The sequence below is a fragment of the Podarcis raffonei genome, chromosome 12, assembly GCF_027172205.1.
Source record: "Podarcis raffonei isolate rPodRaf1 chromosome 12, rPodRaf1.pri, whole genome shotgun sequence".
NCBI classification, from domain to species: Eukaryota; Metazoa; Chordata; class Lepidosauria; order Squamata; family Lacertidae; genus Podarcis; species Podarcis raffonei.
The window spans coordinates 7084485-7104519 of record NC_070613.1 but is presented as its reverse complement, the minus strand read 5'-3'; the positions used below and the strand labels follow the sequence as shown (position 1 = coordinate 7104519).

The following is a 20035-nucleotide window of genomic DNA, read 5'->3' as shown; positions in this document are numbered from 1 at the left end:
TTAAAAAACTACCAAAGTGGTTTATAGCAATAAAAACATGAAACCATACAGCAAAACCACAAAAGGGAATTTTAAAAGGCACCGGTGGTCTGGGGGCTGGCAACACGAGAACAGGCCTTTTCTACAGTGGTTCCCCATTTGTGTAATGCTCTCCCTACAAAGGTTTGGCTAGCGACTTTATTATAAACCTTTAGGCGCCTGGCAAAAGTGTTCCTCTTTACCCATTGACCTCCAATGCCCTTTTAAAAGGTGTTGGGGCAGGATTATTGAGCTTTCCTTCTTATTTTTATTATGTATTTTGTGTTTTTATATTGTGATTTTATGTTGTAACCGCTCTGAGACCTGCAGGTATAGGGCAGTATACAAATTTAATTAAACATCATCATCATCATCATCATCATCATCATCATCGAATCTTAGAGTTGGAAGGGACCCTAGGGTCATCTAGTCCAACCCCCTGCGATGCAGGAATCTCATAACAATAATAATCCTTCAACAACCTGGTGATGTTACTGGACTCCAACTCCCATCGTCCTTGACCAATGCTGAGCCACCAGGGGAAGTGCAGCACTCAATATTTGGAGGGCACCGGTTGGGGAAGCCTTCTTCGTTTTGTATTTCATCATTTTGCATTTCCCTCTTGGTTCGAACGCGGGGGGGGGGGGGGGACCGGGACCTGACACTTGTCTCTTCAGAAGGGGAAGCAGTTGTTGCAACAGCCACTTCACGGAAACATTCCTGTGTGGTTATGCAACCTGACGGATGTGCTGGTCCTCCGCCCGACGAAAATATTTGACTTTTGAGAAAGAAAAGCTTGCGATTTTGGCTGGGAGATGTTGCCTTGCACATACACACACCCTTTGCTTGAACAGCGACAAGCAGTTGAGTTTCTGAGCATCATCTGGACCGCAGGATTGTTCCTGTTCTGCTTGCCAAAAGTTCCCTGGCTATGAGCGGATCCAGCCGCCGCCTCCTTGATCTCGGAAGCAATCGATAGCCGGGTGAGCTGGTCCCAAACAAGAGAGCTATTTATTATGTATTACAAGGAAGAAACCTGTATGTGTCGGGTTATTACTGGTGTCCTGTGATGGATTACTGCATGCTCAAATATTGATTGGAAACTCAGATGAGGGTTTGCAAAACTGTTGCCTAGATATGTGCTATCCCAAAGCCTTCAGGTGGGTAGCAGTGTTTCCCTGTCTTGTTCTGAATAGCCAAGTTAGTAATGGGAGGCAGCGGTCGTGTAGTGGCTAGAGCGTCAGACAAGGACCTGGGAGACGCAAGGTTTGAATGCCCACTTGGCCATGCAACTCACTGGGTGACCTTCGGCCAGTCATGGCCTCGCAGCCTGACCTACTTCGCAGGGTTGTTGTGGGGATTAAAATGAGGGAGGGGGGACTGTCCCACCTTGAGCTCCTTAGAGGAAAAGGAACGATATAAATGTTGCCGGTCAGTCAATAACGGAGACCGCTGTCACTTCGCATGCAGAAAATGACCAGAGGGGCAGAGCAACTTCCCAGTGTGGTGTAGTGGTTAAGAGCAGTGGACTTGTAATCTGGTGAACTGGGTTCGATTCCCCGCTCCTCCACATGCAGCTGCTGGGTGACTTTGGGCTAGTCACACTTCTCTGAAGTCTCTCAGCCCCACTCACCTCACAGAGTGTTTCATAGAATCATAGAATCATAGAATCATAGAGTTGGAAGAGACCACAAGGGCCATCGAGTCCAACCCCCTGCCAAGCAGGAAACACCATCAGAGCACTCCTGACATATGGTTGTCAAGCCTCTGCTTAAAGACCTCCAAAGAAGGAGACTCCACCACACTCCTTGGCAGCAAATTCCACTGTCAAACAGCTCTTACTGTCAGGAAGTTCTTCCTAATGTTTAGGTGGAATCTTCTTTCTTGTAGTTTGGAACCATTGCTCCGTGTCCGCTTCTCTGGAGCAGCAGAAAACAACCTTTCTCCCTCCTCTATGTGACATCCTTTTATATATTTGAACATGGCTATCATATCACCCCTTAACCTCCTCTTCTCCAGGCTAAACATGCCCAGCTCCCTTAGCCGTTCCTCATAAGGCATCGTTTCCAGGCCTTTGACCATTTTGGTTGCCCTCCTCTGGACACGTTCCAGTTTGTCAGTGTCCTTCTTGAACTGTGGTGCCCAGAACTGGACACAGTACTCCAGGTGAGGTCTGACCAGAGCAGAATACAGTGGCACTATTACTTCCCTTGATCTAGATGCTATACTCCTATTGATGCAGCCCAGAATTGCATTGGCTTTTTTAGATGCCGCGTCACACTGTTGGCTCATGTCAAGTTTGTGGTCAAAGTTTGTTGTGGGGGAGGAAGGGAAAGGAGAATGTTAGCCGCTTTGAGACTTCTTCGGGTAGTGATAAAGCAGGATATCAAATCCAAAGCCTTCTTCCCTATGAGGAAAGTCTGGCAATGTTTGGGGTGTTGTGGTTTGGGCGAAAGGAAAGTGGGGCGAAGGAGGGCTCAGTAGACGTGTACAGTGGTACCTCGGGTTACATACGCTTCAGGTTACAGACTCCGCTAACCCAGAAATATTACCTCGGGTTAAGAACTTTGCTTCAGGATGAGAACAGAAATCGTGCTTCGGCGGTGTGGTAGCAGCAGGAGGCCCCATTAGCTAAAGCGGTGCTCCAGGTTAAGAACAGTTTCAGGTTAAGAATGGACCTCCGGAACGAATTAAGTACTTAACCCGAGATACCACTATACTTGTCAGGATTCAACTTCAATCCATTATGTGCCATCCATCCTTAAAAGCATTAGAAGAGTCTGCTGGATCAGGCCAGTGGTCCACCTTGCCCAGCACCCAACTGGGAGAGATCAGTTGAGTTGGCAGGTGTGCATTGACAGCCCCTCGGTGCATGGGCTGTTCCCTTCTGCCAGCGCATATTATAAGAGAGGTTTATGGTAGCAAGTCCTCTGCCCAGAGACCATCAAGACCAGGCAAGCACAGATCACTTTGCTTTGGAGCTCTCTTCCCGGCCTGTTGTTTGCACAGGAACTTGGGCGAGTGCGAAACAGGTTCGGCCACAGCAATGTGCACAAGCAGAGTTATTCTAAGAATATAGCGCCAACCCCACTCCCACTAGCAAATAGGAACAAGTCAGGCATTTAAAAATAAGCATGACTGACAACACCGAAAGAAAAGGGTTTCAAAACCAAACAAGAGCTCTCGAGCTTGCATTTAAAGAAATGTCATTATAGGATGGATATGTGAGCAGGATTTGAACTATGAGCAACAGAAGAAGAACTTAAAGGCAGTGTTGCTAAGATATGAAGTAGAAGGCAGAGTGCTACAGAAGGAGGGAAATCAAAACATCATGGAAAAGGGGATGGGAAGTTGCCAAAAATAACAAGGGGGGGAGTGCTTTACTGTGTATGGAAGTGTATGTGTTAAATTTTTGGAAAACTTAATAAAAATTTGAGTTTAAAAGTGCTATTGCGCCTTATCTTGCATGCATCCAGGCGCACAATGGAATTCAATGTCAGAGGGCGAACCACTGGATCTTGAGCAGGAGAGTGAGAGAGAGTTTCCTAGCAAAGCTAGCTGGGAACCGAAGGAGCTTTGAATGGTGTGACTGGAAAACAGGGGTATACCTAGGGGTAAGGTAAAAGGTAAAGGGACCCCTGACCATTATGTCCAGTCATGGCCGACTCTGGGGTTGCGGCGCTCATCTCGCTTTACTGGCCGAGGGAGCCGGCATACAGCTTCCAGGTCATGTGGCCAGCAGGACTAAGCCGCTTCTGGTGAACCAGAGCAGCGCACGGAAATGCCGTTTACCTTCCTGTCACAGCGGTACCTATTTATCTACTTGCACTTTGACGTGCTTTCGAACTCTAAACTTAAAAATAGAAGGCGTAATGCTGGTGGTCAACAAAAGATGCTTAAAGACTCTCTCAAGGCAAATGAAAAAAATGTAGTATAAACACCAAAGTCAGGGGACTGCCATCGGGACAGGGGAGGGAGGCAGGGGGGCCGTTGGGATACAGAGAGCCTCCGAAACTCCTGAGGAGCAGTTCCTCTTCCAGGGGTGGAAAAAGCCACACCTCCAGTGGAGAAGAGAGGGAAGGGGCCAGCCAAGCAAGGAAAGGGCTCGAGGATGCTGCTGAGAGCCCCAGCGCCTCACCTAGCCAGGCTGGCCAGGAGGGACACACGCCACATCCATCGCCCACCTTGCACAGAGGAGTGAAACGCAAGAAGGGGAGGAGGAGGCTTGGGGTGCCGAAGTTCTTATGTTGGGGGAGAAACCGGAAGGGACCACTCTCGGATTCTGCAAGTGACTGAGACGGACATGAACTTGGTAGATCTGCACTGTAAATAGTTTGCCTGTAAAAAAACCTGTAAAAGACAAGTCGGAGTCCTGCCTGGTTACTCACGAGCAACCACCACCAGCATCTGACAACCAACAACTGGGAAACACTGGCCTGCGAGTGCTCCATTTGGAGAACAACCTTTACCAAAGGTGTCATGGGCTTTGAAGACACTCGAACTCAGGACGCAAGGGAGAAATGTGCTCAGAGGAAGGCACGCTTGGCAAATCCACACCATTATGGAGCTGACTCCTCCAGGAGGCAATGATGGTCACCGACCTGGGTGGCTTTAAAGATGATTGGAGAAATCCAAGGAAGAGCAGACTATCAATGCCTACTAGTCAGGAGGGGCTACCTCCACAGTTGAGGCAGTCAAGCTCCTAAATACCAGCTGCTGTAAACCAACAGGAAGGAAGGCTGCATTTGTACTCAGGTCCTGTTTGCAGATTTCCCCCAGACATCCTGCTGTGAAAACAGAACGTTGGTCTAGGGGGGCCATTGGCCTGGTCTAGCAAGCTCTTCCAATGTTCTCAATGTTCAGTCCCTGGTATCTCCAGATTGGACTGGGAACGTTCCCTGCCTGAAACCCTGGAGGGGCACCATCGGTCAACCCTGAGCAAGCTGGACCAATGGTTTAACCCTGTATAAAAGGTAAAGGGACCCCTGACCATTGGGTCCAGTTGTGGACGACTCTGGGGTTGTGGTGCTCATCTCGCTTTACTGGCCGAGGGAGCCGGTGTACAGCTTCCGGGTCATGTGGCCAGCATGACTAAGCCACTTCTGGCGAACCAGAGCAGTGCACAGAAACGCCGTTTACCTTCCCGCCAGAGCGGTACCTCTTTATCTACTTGCACTTTGACATGCTTTCAAACTGCTAGGTTGGCAGGAGCAGGGACCGAGCAACGGGAGCTCACCCCGTCGTGGGGATTCAAACCGCCGACCTTCTGATTGGCAAGTCCTAGGCTCTGTGATTTAACCCACAGCGCCACCCACGTCCCTTTAACCCTGTATAAGGCATTCCTAAGTGCAACACCCAAGTGAGAGAGGATCGCTCTCTATCATCAAGGGGCACATTTCTAACATCACCCATTTTAAAAGAGGGCTACTTCCATTAAAACAGTTCTTCAGAACCCTTTATTTTTGCACTCCATCCCTGTCGAGGGATTAAGATGCTGATAAAATCTAGACTAAAGGCTGAGCGTTCACAACAAGAGGCTGACTATATTGCATTCGTGGGCAGACTTCACAAGTTTTCTAGTTAATAGCAGGCATTTGAAAACAGGCGTTACTAGTCTTTTCAGCAGAGTTTATACATCCAGCTATTATTCCTTTAGGGACGCGGGTGGCACTGTGGGTTAAACCACAGAGCCTAGGGCTTGCCGATCAGAAGGTCGGCGGTTCAAATCCCCGCAATGGGCTGAGTTCCCGTTGCTCTGTCCCAGCTCCTGCCAACCTAGCAGTTTGAAAGCACGTCAAAGTGCAAGTAGATAAATAGATACTGCTCCGGCGGGAAAGTAAACGGCATTTCCGTGCGTTGCTCTGGTTTGCCAGAAGCGGCTTAGTCATGCTGGCCACATGACCTGGAAGCTGTATGCTGGCTCCGTCGGCCAATAAAACGAGATGAGCGCCACAACCCCAGAGTCATCCGTAACTGGATCTAACAGTCAGGGGTCCCTTTACCTTTACCTTTACCAGTTATTCCATTGCGGAGAGAAAAACCTTAAGTAGCTGAGAGAGTTTTGCTTAGTAGTTGCTACAGTGCCCTTATATGAGAGTTGGTGGAACTGAAAATAGGATGGTTTCCAGATTTCCTCTTGTACTAAATTAGAATTGCCGGGCATCAGTTTGGCTTTCGTTCCTGATGAGTGTCCATGAAGGGGTACTTCCATGCATGGAAAATCATGCGAATGGGGCACCCTTGAAGATAGGAGTCTGGTTGTTCTCCATGTGTCCTGCAAAGGGTTATGGCAGGGTCACCAACCATATTGATGGATGAGTGAGTGCTGTGCACACCACTTCCTTCTTTGACCTTTGTCTCCCTGTTGCAGGAAACCCCCCCCCCAATCATTCAGTTTGTACAAACATGACACACACACACTCACAACATACGCAACGTTTCTGTTATAAATTCATAGTAAATCAACCGTACATCAGATTTACACCGGTCCACTTTTATTTTGCTCCATGAAGGACTATCAAAGGGGGATGGTTTGATACAGGATGGCCATAATCCCTTAACCATACCAACATGTACTCAGGAGCCCTGCCCAGACAGAAGACCATCAAGGACACAAAGGTAAAGGGACCCCTGACCATTGGGTCCAGTTGTGGACGACTCTGGGGTTGTGGTGCTCATCTCGCTTTACTGGCCGAGGGAGCCGGTGTACAGCTTTCGGGTCATGTGGCCAGCATGACTAAGCCACTTCTGGCGAACCAGAGCAGCGCACAGAAACGCCGTTTGCATATGGGAGTGGATTCAACCCGGACTGGAACAAAGGACAATGATCAGATCTTCCCTCTGGGGGCAGGAAACTGCCAACTCCCCTTTGTCCTCTGGAAGTGACTCATGGGGAGGGGGAAAGGAGGAACCAGCCAGGTGACAGGATACTCAGGTTACCGCCACAACTCCTCCCTCAACCCATCCTTTTTGTGATGTGTCAATGATGTAGTCAATGATGTAGTTGTGATGTAGTTCTAGGGGTGTAGCTTGGGGGATTAGTAACTAATAAAAGTTGGGGTCTTCTTTTGTTCTGGGCTTCCATTTTGTTTCACCTGGTGGCAGGTGGGAGTCCTGTTGCAACAGTCTTCAATAAAGACCAAGCCTACTGGCTGCTGTTTTGCTCTGGTATTACTGGCTGGTGTCCTTGTTTTTTTTTGTCCAAGGGAGCCCTCGGATTTCTTCTCCATTAATATCCCAAAATTTCTCTTCATGGCCACTTTTGATCTCCAGGGGCTGTTCCAAGCCACTGGGTTTTTCTTTCCCCACTTCTCTCTCCCTGAATGGGGGCTGGACGGGCGAAGCTCTAACATGCGGAGACTTACAGCTTTCCAGTTGCACTGTAAGCTCCTCGTTTATTTTTTTCTGTTGGCAGATGAAACACAGGGAGAAATTAAGACGCCTCTGCGCTTATCAGATGAACCAAGTTGAAATACTCCCACAGTGGGGAAAGTGGATCTCTTCCTCTCCCAACCCCCATACTCCTTTGAAAATGACTCACACCATCAACTCCGTGTTTACATTTCTCGCCCGAGGAGCAAAGATAACCCTCAAGTATTCATGCTGCTTCAACTCTTGCATATGTATAAGTTGTGCTTGAGATCCAAGGACTCTGGAGTTCCTTAGTGCAATTGGGTGTGATTTTCATTCTGCAGTGAAGCTCTGTCAAAAGACAGAAAATGGAGTGTGGCCTTTCAGGTGTCGATACCTTTTGAGGAATTGCTGGGCTGCTTGCTCTTTGGTGGTTTGAACTGGCCATCTTGATGCCTGGTTGAAGAGGAATGCTTAAAAAATCCTCGGGCAGTGCATGCCTCCTAGCTTTTACGGGAGTGGCAGGGAAACTGCAACTCCCATCACCCCAAACTCCTGGCCACGCTAGGAGTTGCAGTTCAGCAATATATAATATATAATATAATTTTTTATTTATACCCCACCCTCCCCGGCCAGCTGGGCTCAGGACAGCTAACACCAGTAAAATTACAATTAAATTACAATTAAATTACAATTTTTAAAAAAACCAATTTAAAATACAGGTTAAAATATAATTTGAAAATCAGCCTCATTTTAATAGTAGCCCATAGATCAAAACCATAAGGGGAGGGAAACATAAGGGTCAGACTGAGTCCAAACCAAAGGCCAGGCGGAACAGCTCTGTCTTGCAGGCCCTGCAGAAAGATGTCAAGTCCCGCAGAGCCCTGGTCTCTTGTGGCAGAGTGTTCCACCAAGTCGGGGTCAGTACTGAAAAGGCCCTGGCCCTAGTTGAGACCAATCTAACCACCTTGCGACTTGGGACCTTTAAAGTGTTGTCATTTGTGGACCTTAAGGTCCTCCGCGGGGCATACCAGTAGAGGCGGTCCCGTAGGTATGTGGGTCCTAGGCCGCGGCTGGACGGCTACAGATACCCTATGTTGGAAGGCGGACTTTAGAGGAGCAACACATTCCCCAAGCTCTTGTGGGGTATTTCATTCCAAACTCTCCAGAAGAGATCCAAAGTCACCAGGAGACTTTCTCTCCTACCATTGACTCTTATTGGCAAAACATCAACTGGTTACCCTGAGTTACTATTCAGCGCTCAGCCTAACCAAGGAATAGACTCTCATCAGCTTAGCACCATGAAGGCAAACATAACCAACACAGCTTGCCCATTCCATGCTCTCCCAGATGGTCCCTCTAGTCTCTGTAGTCGCCAGCATGGTGCCCGTGGGTGCGACAGTTGTGCTTGAGGTCTTCTGGCACATGCGAAGCCTCAGAGGCCCTCCATTTGTTACCCTCTTTGGTTGTGAGGTGGTACGGATGGGTGCATTTTCCTCTCTTGAAAAGTTGTTGTTGTTTAGTCGTTTAGTCATGTCCAACTCTTTGTGACCCCATGGATCAGAAGCACTCCAGGCACTCCTGTCTTCCACTGCCTCCCACAGTTTGGTCAAACTCATGCTGGTAGCTTTGAGAACACTGTCCCACCATCTCGTCCTCTGTCATCCCCTTCTCCTTGTGCCCTCCATCTTTCCCAATGTCAGGGTCTTTTCCAGGGAGTTTTCTCTTGTCATGAGGTGGCCAAAGTATTGGAGCCTCAGCTTCACGATCTGTCCTTCCAGTGAGCACTTAGGGCTGATTTCCTTCAGAATAGATAGGTTTGATCTTCTTGCAGTCCATGGGACTCTCAAGAGTCTCCTCCAGCGCTATAATTCAAAAGCATCTATTCACGGCAATCAGCCTTCTTTATGGTCCAGCTCTCACTTCCATACATCACTAGTGGGAAAACCATAGCTTGAACTATACGGACCTTTGTTGGAAAGGTGATGTCTCTGCTTTTTAAGATGCTGTCTAGGCCTGTCATTGCCCTTCTCCCAAGAAGCAGGCATCTTTTAATTTCGTGACTGCTGTCACCATCTTCACTGATCATGGAGCCCTAGAAAGTAAAATCTCTCACTGCCTCCATTTCTTCCCCTTCTATTTGCCAGGAGGTGATGGGCCCAGTGGCCATGATCTTCATTTTTTTGATGTTGAGCTTCAGACCATATTTTGCGCTCTCCTCTTTCACCCTCATTAAAAGGTTCTTTAATTCCTCCTCACTTTCTGCCATCAAGGTTGTGTCATCTGCATATCTGAGGTTGTTGATATTTCTTCCGGCAATCTTAATTCCGGTTTGGGATTCATCCAACCCAGCCTTTTGCATGATGAATTCCCCTTGAAAAGTACATAGTGCCAAAGGAGGAAGTTAGGGGAGGAGCCCTCTTTCCCACTTCCTCTTTCAGCTCTATCTGGTTTTCTGGGTTCCAATCTAGTTCCATCTGATACGCCAGCTGAGACCCTACCTGCCCGCAGACTGTCTCACCAGAGTGGTGCATGCTCTAGTTATCTCCCGCTTGGACTAATGCAATGCGCTCTAAGTGGGGCTACCTTTGAAGGTGACCCAGCAACTACAACTAATCCAGAATGTGGCAGCTAGACTGATGACTGGGAGTGGCCACCGAAACCACATAACACCAGTCCTGAAAGACCAACATTGGCTACCAGTACTTTTCTGAGCACAATTCAAAGTGTTGGTGCTGATGACCTTTAAAGCCCTAAACGGCCTCTGTCCAGTATACCTGAAGGAGCGTCTCCACACCCATCATTCTGCCTGAACACTGAGGTCCAGCACCGAGGGCCTTCTGGCAGTTCCCTCCCTGCGAGAAGTGAGGTTACAGGAACCAGGCAGAGGGGCTTCTCGGTAGTGGCACCTGCCCTGTGGAACACCCTCCCATCAGATGTCAAGGAAATAAACAACTATCTGACTTTCAGAAGACATCTGAAGGCAGCCCTATTTAGGGAAATTTTTAATGTTTGATGTTTTATCGTGATTTTAATATTCTGTTGGGTGCCACTCAGAGTGGCTGGGGAAACCCAGCAAGATGGGGGGCTATAAATATGATAGTGATGATGATGATGATTTCTGCTGGATCTATCACTCACTCAGATCCCTTGGAAAAGTGAAGTGTTTTGTCTTCCTTTCTGCTTGAGGGTGGGTGATGGTGATCCAGGGAGGGGGATAAAAAGGGTGTGTGGAGCCAGTGTGGTGTAGTGGTTAAGAGCGGTGGACTCGTAATCTGGTGAACCAGGTTCGATTCCCCGCTCCTCCACAAGCAGCTGCTGGGTGACCTTGAGCTAGTCACACTTCTCTGAAGTCTCTCAGCCTCACTCACCTCACAGAGTGTTTGTTGTGGGGGAGGAAGGGAAAGGAGATTGTTAGCCGCTTTGAGACTCCTTAGAGTAGGGATAAAGTGGGATATCAAATCCAAACTCCTCCTCCTCCTCTTCTTCTTCTTCTTCTTCTTCGTCTTCTTCAACACTCACTCAAAAATCCAAATGTTCCCAAAGGCTTGCAGTTGCTGGGTATCATCGTATCAGTTAAATTAGCAGAATACCCTGCTGCACAAATGAAGTTTGAACTCTCAATCAGAATCAGTTTTGCTCTGCTCTGTCTCTTGCCTTTCGGCAGCCTGACTCACTCCATCCCTTGGGGTTTTAACAAAAATGCCCAGCTGGACTTGTCCCTCCCTAAAGCAGCTTTCTAATACACTTTCTAATGTCACCTCTAGAGAGCAAAACAAGAGGAGATCAGCATTAAATAAATAACAAAGTCAAACAAAATTTATTTAGGGTGCATTGGATCCCTGTGGCAGAGGAGTGCCAAAATGCTGGTGCCACAGAGTAGCTCATGTTTCTTTAGCTCAGATGTTGTGTGGGATTGTTGTACAATAATACCATTCCACCAAGGCATCGTGGGTTTTTTCATAGAGCAGAGTGAAAATAGCTTCCTGGAATTGTCTGCATTCATGGCCGATGAAATGTTGAGGGTAAGGAACATTTGCATTGCTATCTCACCTTTTTCTCCAGTGAGCTCAAGGTGATGGTATACAATGCAGCCAGTGTGGTGTAGTGGTCAGAGGGTCGGACTAGGACCTGGGACACCAGGGTTCGAATCCCCACTCTGCCATGAAGTTCTCCCGGTGATCTTGGACTGATCACTCACTCTCTGCCTAATCTACCTCACAGGGTAGTTGTCAGGATAAAATGTGGAAGGTTGGAACTATTTATACCACCTTGAGCTCCCCGGAGGCAAGGCGGGATATAAATAAAAGAAATGAAATGAAATCATGAAATGTAATAGGTTCTTCCCATTTAAACTCTGCAGCAACCTTGTGAGGCAAGGTAGGTTCTAATTGCTTGTAGGGAGAAGGAATTTCCCATCACCTGGCAAACTCCACAATGCACTGTTCTAGCCTCATGCATCAGACCTAGGGCTGCATCTTGCAAACTTTTTGGGAAACAGGAGGCGACTGATTTTGACACCCGTTGCTCCTCCTATGTGCTGCTTCACCTGTGCAAATCACACCCCACTGTTTCACCATGTGGAACAGGCCACTGAAGACTCTACATCAGGCATAGGGAACCTTTGCCCTCCAGATGTTTGGGGACTACAACTCCCATCATCCCTGACCACTGGTCCTGTTAGCTAGAGATGATGGGAGTCGTAGTCCCCAAACATCTGGAGGGCCGAAGTTGCCTATGCCTGCTCTAGATCATGGGTAGGCAAACTAAGCCCCGGGGCTGGATCCTGCCCAATCACCTTCTAAATTAAGCCCATGGACAGTCTGGGAATCAGCGTGTTTTTACATGAGTAGAATGTGTGCTTTTATTTAAAATGTTATTTGTGGGGCACAGGAATTCATTCTTCTTCTTCTTTTTCAAAATATAGTCTGGCCCTCCACAAGGTCTGAGGGACGGTGGACCGGCCCCCTGCTGAAAAAGTTTGCTGACTCTAGATGTATGTGGCCCGCCATGCAGTGCTGCCTCACATGAAGTGTGCAAAGCTTCTCTCGGTTTTGCTGTTTCCATTGAAGTTTCCATTTCTCTTTCTTCTTAGGCTGCGGGAGTATGTGGGATAACCTTACTTGCTGGCCTGCAGGAAGTCTGGGCGAAGTCAAAGTCCTGCCCTGCCCTGCCTATTTCACCTTCTTTTCAAGGACTGCAGGTAAGTGGCTTTCCCAATTCAGAGCGTACAGGAAGATGGCTTTGTCTGTGGGTTTATATCTGTGGGTCTTTATGACTGAAGGCGAACAGATAAACCACTTTATAAACGGGCGCCCAGTCTGATGGCAGACATCTTGTCATCTCGAGGCACCCGCCTCTCATTATGGAGAAAGCGGGTAGAGAAAGGTTTTACTCCTTCTCACCTAGAGCCAGCGTGGTGTAGTGGTTAAGAGCAGTGGACTCGTAATCTGGTGAACCGGGTTCGATTCCCTGCTCCTCCACATGCAGCTGCTGGGTGACCTTGGGCTAGTCACACTTCTCTGAAGTCTCTCAGCCCCACTCACCTCACAGAGTGTTTGTTGTGGGGGAGGAAGGGAAAGGAGAATGTTAGCCGCTTGGAGACTCCTTTGGGTAGTGATAAAGCGGGATATCTTCTTCTCTTCTTCCCAGTCTCTTGGTGCAGCCTTCTCCAGCCAGCGCCAAGATAGTTCTTCCTACTTGTTCCCAGAACACCTTCAGATTTCAGAAAGGATACATTTTCCTGTGACATCACACACACCACCACCTTGTCACCCTCCCAAATCTCCTGTCTGTCCACTCCTCGAATAAGAGGGGAAGGATAACTTTTTGCATAGCCAGTGGCCCTCAATGACCCAGAACCTGGTTCCCCGTTGTTTCTTAATGGCTCTGCACTTAGCTAGCCCAGCCAGGCTGGTTTTCATAAACTAAACCAAGGAATTTCCTCTCTGTCCCAGTTCTGCAGCTTGTATTTTCCCTTCATATCCCAAACATTAGCTAAATACTACCATTTATTGCTTTCTACCACTCACAAACAGACTCTGCTACCTTAGATCTATGACAATAAGTTCAGCGACAGTGGCGCGCGGTGAATTATTTTGTAGGGGAACTGTTAGGGCCAGAGCTGCCAGCTTGCAAGGTCAACTGCAGGGGGTGGGGCTGACATTGCGCACGTGACATTGCGACGTCCCAAAGTTGCACGCGTGAGTTGCAAGCTGGGCACAAGCTGGATGCTGGAGCCCTGAGGCCTCCTGCCCAAAGCCGAACAAGCTTTGGGAAGGTGGCAGAAGGGCTCTTGGACCCTTTAGGAGACTACCCTGGTCCCCCTAGTTTACGAACCACACACAACTGTTCAGCGAGTTCCATAGTTAACTAGGCACTGTGTGAAGAGTACCTAGTTAAACTATCCCCTTTGCCTTCCTCAATCTCCCAACACTCAAGTTTCATTGAGTGGCCCCAACCTCTGGCATTGTGTTTGAGTCTGCCATCTTAAATGCACCAGGTACAGTGGTACCTCGGTTCTCAAATGTAACCCGATCCGGAAGACTGTTTGAGTTCTGAAACGTTTGAAAACCGAGGTGCAAAGGGCTGTCTACAAATTAAATTGAGAAAATTGAAAAACAAGCGGCAGAAGCCGTTCGACTTCCAAGGCGCGTTTGAAAACAGAAGCATTGACTTCTGGGTTTTCGGCATTCGGGTTCCAAAACATTCATTCAAGACGTTCGAGAACCGGGGTACCACTGTATTTAGTAGTTACTGATTGCAGTGGGACTTGCTTCTAAGTAAAGGTAAAGGTAAAGGTACCCCTGCCCGTACGGGCCAGTCGTGTCCGACTCTAGGGTTGCGCGCTCATCTCGCTCTAGAGGCCGGAAGCCAGCGCCGTCGGAAGACACTTCTGGGTCATGTGGCCAGCATGACGAAGCTGCAGCTGGCGAGCCAGCACCAGCGCCGCACACGGAAACGCCGTTTACCTTCCCACTATAAAGCGGTACCTATTTATCTACTTGCACTTAGGGGTGCTTTTGAACAGCTAGGTGGGCAGGAGCTGGGACCGAATGACGGGAGCTCACCCCGCCGTGGGGATTCGAACCACCGACCTTACAATCGGCAAGTCCTAGGCACTGAGGTTTTACCCATAGCGCCACCTGCGTCCCTTGCTTCTAAGTAGATGCCCATTAATCGGCTCATGCTGCCTGGCCAGTCAAGATATTCCTCAGGAGAGCTTTGACATTGTCTTTTCCTTTTATTTTTATTTTCTTGACACCATGCCAAGTGTTATTTTGAGCACATCTCTCCCAGTTGTGCCTCCATCATGCCAGGAACCCTGTAAATGAAACGGTGATTTTTTAAAATTTTTATTTCTGTTCTGAGGTCCCCTGACTTAAGAGCTTTTTTGGCAAGCACAGCTAATTTGATAGGCAGGATCGGATCTGTCAAAATGCCTTCACTGGAGATGGGCTGAGCTCCAGAAAGCTCATCCCCTGTTCCCCATCGCCTCCACTCAAACTTTTGTCAGGGCTGGTTGTAAAGAGCCTGTCTAAATCTCAGACTTCATGACAGCCCCTTGTTCTGTGGCAGTCGCTGAACGCAGCGAGGCAAGGGCAGAAGAAATAGATCTGTTGATTGCGAAACACTCGCCCTGAACACTAAAAGATTCAACTTTCCCCAAGAGTTTACTCACTGCAGTTATCACACCTGTCTTCTGCAGCCTTTTGAAATGTCATCATAAAACTGTGGCATTTTTTAACTCTACCTCTGATGATATTTGGTAGGGTTGGTGGTGGTCAGATGATAGTACCATCATCATCATCATCATTTATTACTTACCGTATTTTTTGCTCTATAAGACTCACTTTTCCCTCCTAAAAAGTAAGGGGAAATGTGTGTGCGTCTTATGGAGCGAATGTAGGCTGCGCAGCTATCACAGAAGCCAGAACAGCAAGAGGGATTGCTGCTTTCACTGTGCAGTGGTCCCTCTTGCTGTTCTGGCTTCTGAGATTCAGAATATTATTTTTCTTGTTTTCTTCCTCCAAAAACTAGGTGCATCTTGTGGTCTGCTGAGTCTTATAGAGCGACAAATACGGCATACCCCGCCCATCTGGCCGGGCCTCCCCCGCCAGTCTGGGCGGCTTCCAACAGGATATTAAAAACACCATCAAACATTAAAAACTTCCCTAAACAGGGCTGCCTTCAGATGTCTTCTAAAAGTCAGATAGTTGTTTATTTCCTTGACATCTGATGGGAGGCCGTTCAACAGGGCGGGCACCATCACTGAGAAGGCCCTCTGCCTGGTTCCCTGTAACCTCACTTCTCGCAGGGAGGGAACTGCCAGAAAGCCTTCGGAGCTGGACCTCAGGGTCCAGGCTGAATGATGGGGGTGGAGACACTCCTTCAGGTATACTCTAGAATTGTAGAGTTGGAAGGGACCCCGATGATCATTGCAGGAATATGCATCTGTCCCAAAATGGGGATCAAACCTGCCATCTTGGCATTATCAGCACCATGCTCTAACCCAGGCTTCCTCAACCTCAGCCTTCCAGATGTTTTGAGACTACAATTCCCAGCATCCCTGACCACTGATCCTGCTAGCTAGGGATCATGGGAGTTGTAGGCCAAAAACATCTGGAGGGCCGAGGTTGAAGAAGCCTGCTCTAACCAACTGAGCTATCGCTGACCCCTGGGTTGCCAGTTGGTTGTTGCTGTCAGGGCAAGCCTTGGGGTGTGGGCAGCTATCTCCAAATCTAGGTGCTAAAAGGGTGTTTTTCAGGTCCAGGTCTCTGGCTCTGTACTGCTGGATCTGGAGTCACTGAAGTGCTACAGGAATGAGATGCTTCTTGATGCATCACACAAGGGCAGCTCCTGGAATGGATAGCAGGCCTGGCCAATCCAGAGGCTTCAAACGTCCTGTCAATCACACAGACAGACACTGCACAACCCTGTTCCGTTTTGTGCCCAAAGAAGGTGCAAGCTTAATGTTCTAGGCCAAACTGCACATGGCATTAAATGGCACTTTCCCAAAGCCTTGCTTGAAAGAGTTTGGTCTCCTCTAACAGCCTGACTAGGGACAGGGGTGGCGCTGTGGGTTAAACCACAGAGCCTAGGACTTGCTGATCAGAAGGTCGGAGGTTCAAATCCCCGCAACGGGGTGAGCTCCTGCTGCTCGGTCCCAGCCCCTGCCAACCTAGCAGTTCAAAAGCACGTCAAAGTGCGAGTAGATAAATAGGTACCACTCTGGCAGGAAGGTAAACAGCATTTTCGTGCACTGCTCTGGTTCGCCAGAAGCGGCTTAGTCATTCTGGCCACATGACCCGGAAGCTGTACGCCGGCTGTACGCCAATAAAGCGAGATGAGCGCCGCAACCCCAGAGTCGGTCACGACTGGACCTAATGGTCAGGGGTCCCTTTACCTTTAACAGCCTGACTGCAAGCATGTGATGCTCCTTAGCTAGCCAGGATAAAGGCAGGGGCCAGGGCAGAATTGAGAAAGATCAGCCTTAGCTGAATCATGTAACTGCTGAGCTGTTTGTCTTCCCCCTCACTGCAGCTGACATCTTGTCCACATCACCAGCTCAGTTTTCCAGGCTTTTTTTTTTCTTTTCTGTTTTCCATTCTCCAAGACACCAGGATTCCTACCATCTTTCCCATGTCTGGCTGCCAAATCCAATTCCAGTAAATCGTTTTGCACTTGCTGTATGTTCTTTTTGCAGGCAGGGCAGTCCACTGGCTTCAGATAGTGTCATTTCCCCCACCCCACCCCCACCCCCAAAAAACCCCACGCATTGACTCCAGGCTATGTTTCTACACCTAGAAATTGAATGAGATGCCTTTTCACCCTGGAAGCCCTCTCTAAGTAGTGCTAACAGGAACCAGCAAGTTTACTCCCACAGCTTCCTCTGCAGATCAAGTTCTCCTATTTAGCTTCCTCTTATGGCATGGCTTTCCTCTTGTGGCAAGCTAGAGGCTTCTGGAATTATGCCTCAGCGTGTGTGTGTGTGTGTGTGTGTGTGTGTGTGTAAGGGTCTCACCCCATCACCATATACGTTGGTACCTTGGGTTAAGAACTTAATTTGTTCTGGAGGTCTGTTCTTAACCTGAAACTGTTCTTAACCTGAGGTACCACTTTAGCTAATGGGACCTTGCGCTGGAAAGGCAGTCCTTTAAGGTCCAAACAGTATTTGACTTTAAAGGTCAAAACCAGCATTTTGAATTGGGTCCAGAAACTACTTGGCGGGCAATGCATTCAGGTCAGTTTATATGATCCAGATGATCTGTTCATGCTTTCTTTTCATAGCCAACATGTTACACACCGGCTATAGTTTCCAACAGTCTTCAAAGGTAGCCCCACGTGCAATGCATTGCAGTAGTCTAACTTGGAGGGTCCCATCTCCCCTGATCATTGGCCATTCCAGCTGGAGATGATGGGAGTTGGGAGTCTGTCCAGAGGGCAGCGCAAAAACTACCCCTGAGCTTAGTGACAGAGAGGACTACTTGCAGAGGGTCCCTGATTCAGTCCCTGACATCTCCAGTTAAAATGGGATCAGATACAGGTGGTGGAAAACATCTGGTGAAGATCTGGAGAGCCAAACAGAGCAGATAAGTCTGATCTAGAGATCAGGGGTGCCCAAACTTTTTTCAAAGAGGGCCAGGTTTGATTAAGTGATTAAGGATTTTTAGGATTGAAGTTGTTGAGCTTTTTTTAGGATTTTACCCCAGGAGATAAACAGATTAGGCCCCTGAGACAGACTTTGGACATGCCTGATCTCAACAGACCAGTGATCTGACCATTTGGCTCAGTTTAAGTCAGATTCCTGTCTTCATATTACCAAAACAGTGTTAATTCTTTTCCATGGAAAAAAATGTGACATGCCAAGCAGAGACTTTTTATTTTTATTTTTTTCGACCAAATCAGGGTTTTGGTCTTGTTTCTTGGCCAGGAACATTTATTCTGAAATTGATTGCTGTCTCTTTAGCTCCATTTCTATGTTGGACCACGTAGAGGAGAGGGGTTTTTTCCCCCCTTCTCTCTCCCGGATCATTTTGTTCTCTTTTCTGCTTTTTGCCCCGGCAGAATCAATCACGCCGCCTCCCAGAAACGAGGCAGCAAACATAAACAGTCCCTTACAATTTCGCCGCCGTCTCCTTCATCCGTTGAGCCGTTCCCGGGGAGAAAAACTGATGCATTTTGGACTCTTGCTTACATTTTTAAGGGGAATTCTGGGTAAACACGGAACTTGGAGTGTCGCCAAGTGAAGCAAGGCCAACTGTGATGGCCTGGGAATCTGATTCAGAGGCTGAACCTGAGGAATCCCAGCCTGCACAGGAGTCCCCGCCTCCAGAACCAGCTGAGCCGGGGCTGGGGTCTGAGCCTGAAGGGTCCTCACCTGTGCTGGATCCTCAGGAGCAGACACCAGCTGAATCCACTCTGGCTCCGGAGGTGATGGAGGACCCATTGCCTGCAGGTGCTCCACTCTCAGCCCTGTCAGGGGACGGTGAGGTTGCCTCTGGGTCCGGTAACCCTCTAGCCTCTCCTGAGCTGCAGAGGTTCAGGGCAGAGAGGCGGAGGGAACTAAGTTCCTGCAGGAGGAGTGCTCGCCTCCAGGCCAGGAGAGGCGAGTCACCTGTGGACCGGGGCCGCCCTATGCCTCGGGGCAGATAAAGGCCAGCCCACCCAGTCCCAGGTTGCGGGAGCAACATCGTTGGTAACCTGTTCCTGCCGGCACCCTGACCTGCTCTCCTGCCAGAGTTCCTGACCACGCCCGACTCCTCGCTTTGGACCTCGCTTCGCCCCTGACGGACAGCCTCCTTACCCTCAACCTAGGACCGGACTTAGACCACGCCACACGTCCCCCCCCCCCGGGACCAGCACACCAACAATTCCATGGAGAATAGAGGAGTTGGAATATGAAAGTCATTTTCATCCCATTCAACTGCAGTGTCAGGCAAAATGAAGTGTACTCATTCATTCCTTCACAACAGGGTTAGTGAAACTCAAGTCTGGTAGTCTAATGTGGCCCTCCAGGCCACTTGCATTTGGCCCTTGGGAATTGCTCCAGGCCACATACCTTCCTGACCCACACCCTTCCCCCCCCCAGGCCACTCCCCTCACCAGCCCAACTTTATGGCTTCCTTGAGTGTTGGAATATCTCCTTGATCTCTGATAATGCTTCTTGAATTTCTGGGTAGAGGCTATGTTGGAATTTTGGAAGATTCATGACCGATAAAAGAAAGCATGCAACGCATAGACTATGGAACTCCCTGCCACAAGAGGCAGCAATGGCCACCAACTTGGATGGCTTTAAAAGAGAATTGGACAAGTTCATGAAGGAGGCAGCTTTCAGTGGCTGCCGATGACACCTGCAGATAATACCAAACTGGGAAGGGTAGCGAATGCTGCAGGTGACAGAATCAGAATTCGAAATGACCTTAATGGATTGGAGAACTGGCACAAGCTAACAAAATGAATTTCAATAGGGACAAATATAAGGTTCTGCGCTTAGGCATGAAGAACCAGATGCACAAATATAGGATTGGGGGCACCTGGCTTGCTAGCAGAACATGTGAAAAGGATCTAGGGGTCTTAGTGGACCAAAAGCTTAACATGAGTCAACAGTGTGGTGCAGCAGCAAAAAAAAGCTAACATTATTCTAGGCTGCATCAACAGAAGTCTA

General features: G+C 48.6%; 1 protein-coding gene across 1 annotated transcript in view; it reads left to right on the top strand.

Annotated features, from left to right (window-relative positions):
* VIPR1 (vasoactive intestinal peptide receptor 1) overlaps positions 1–20035 on the top strand; it is a 106530-nt gene that overhangs the window by 49928 nt on the left and 36567 nt on the right. The window contains exon 3 of the mRNA XM_053359216.1: positions 12464–12571. Within this exon, the coding sequence (XP_053215191.1) occupies positions 12464–12571 (108 nt within the window). The remainder of the gene's footprint in view (positions 1–12463; positions 12572–20035) is intronic.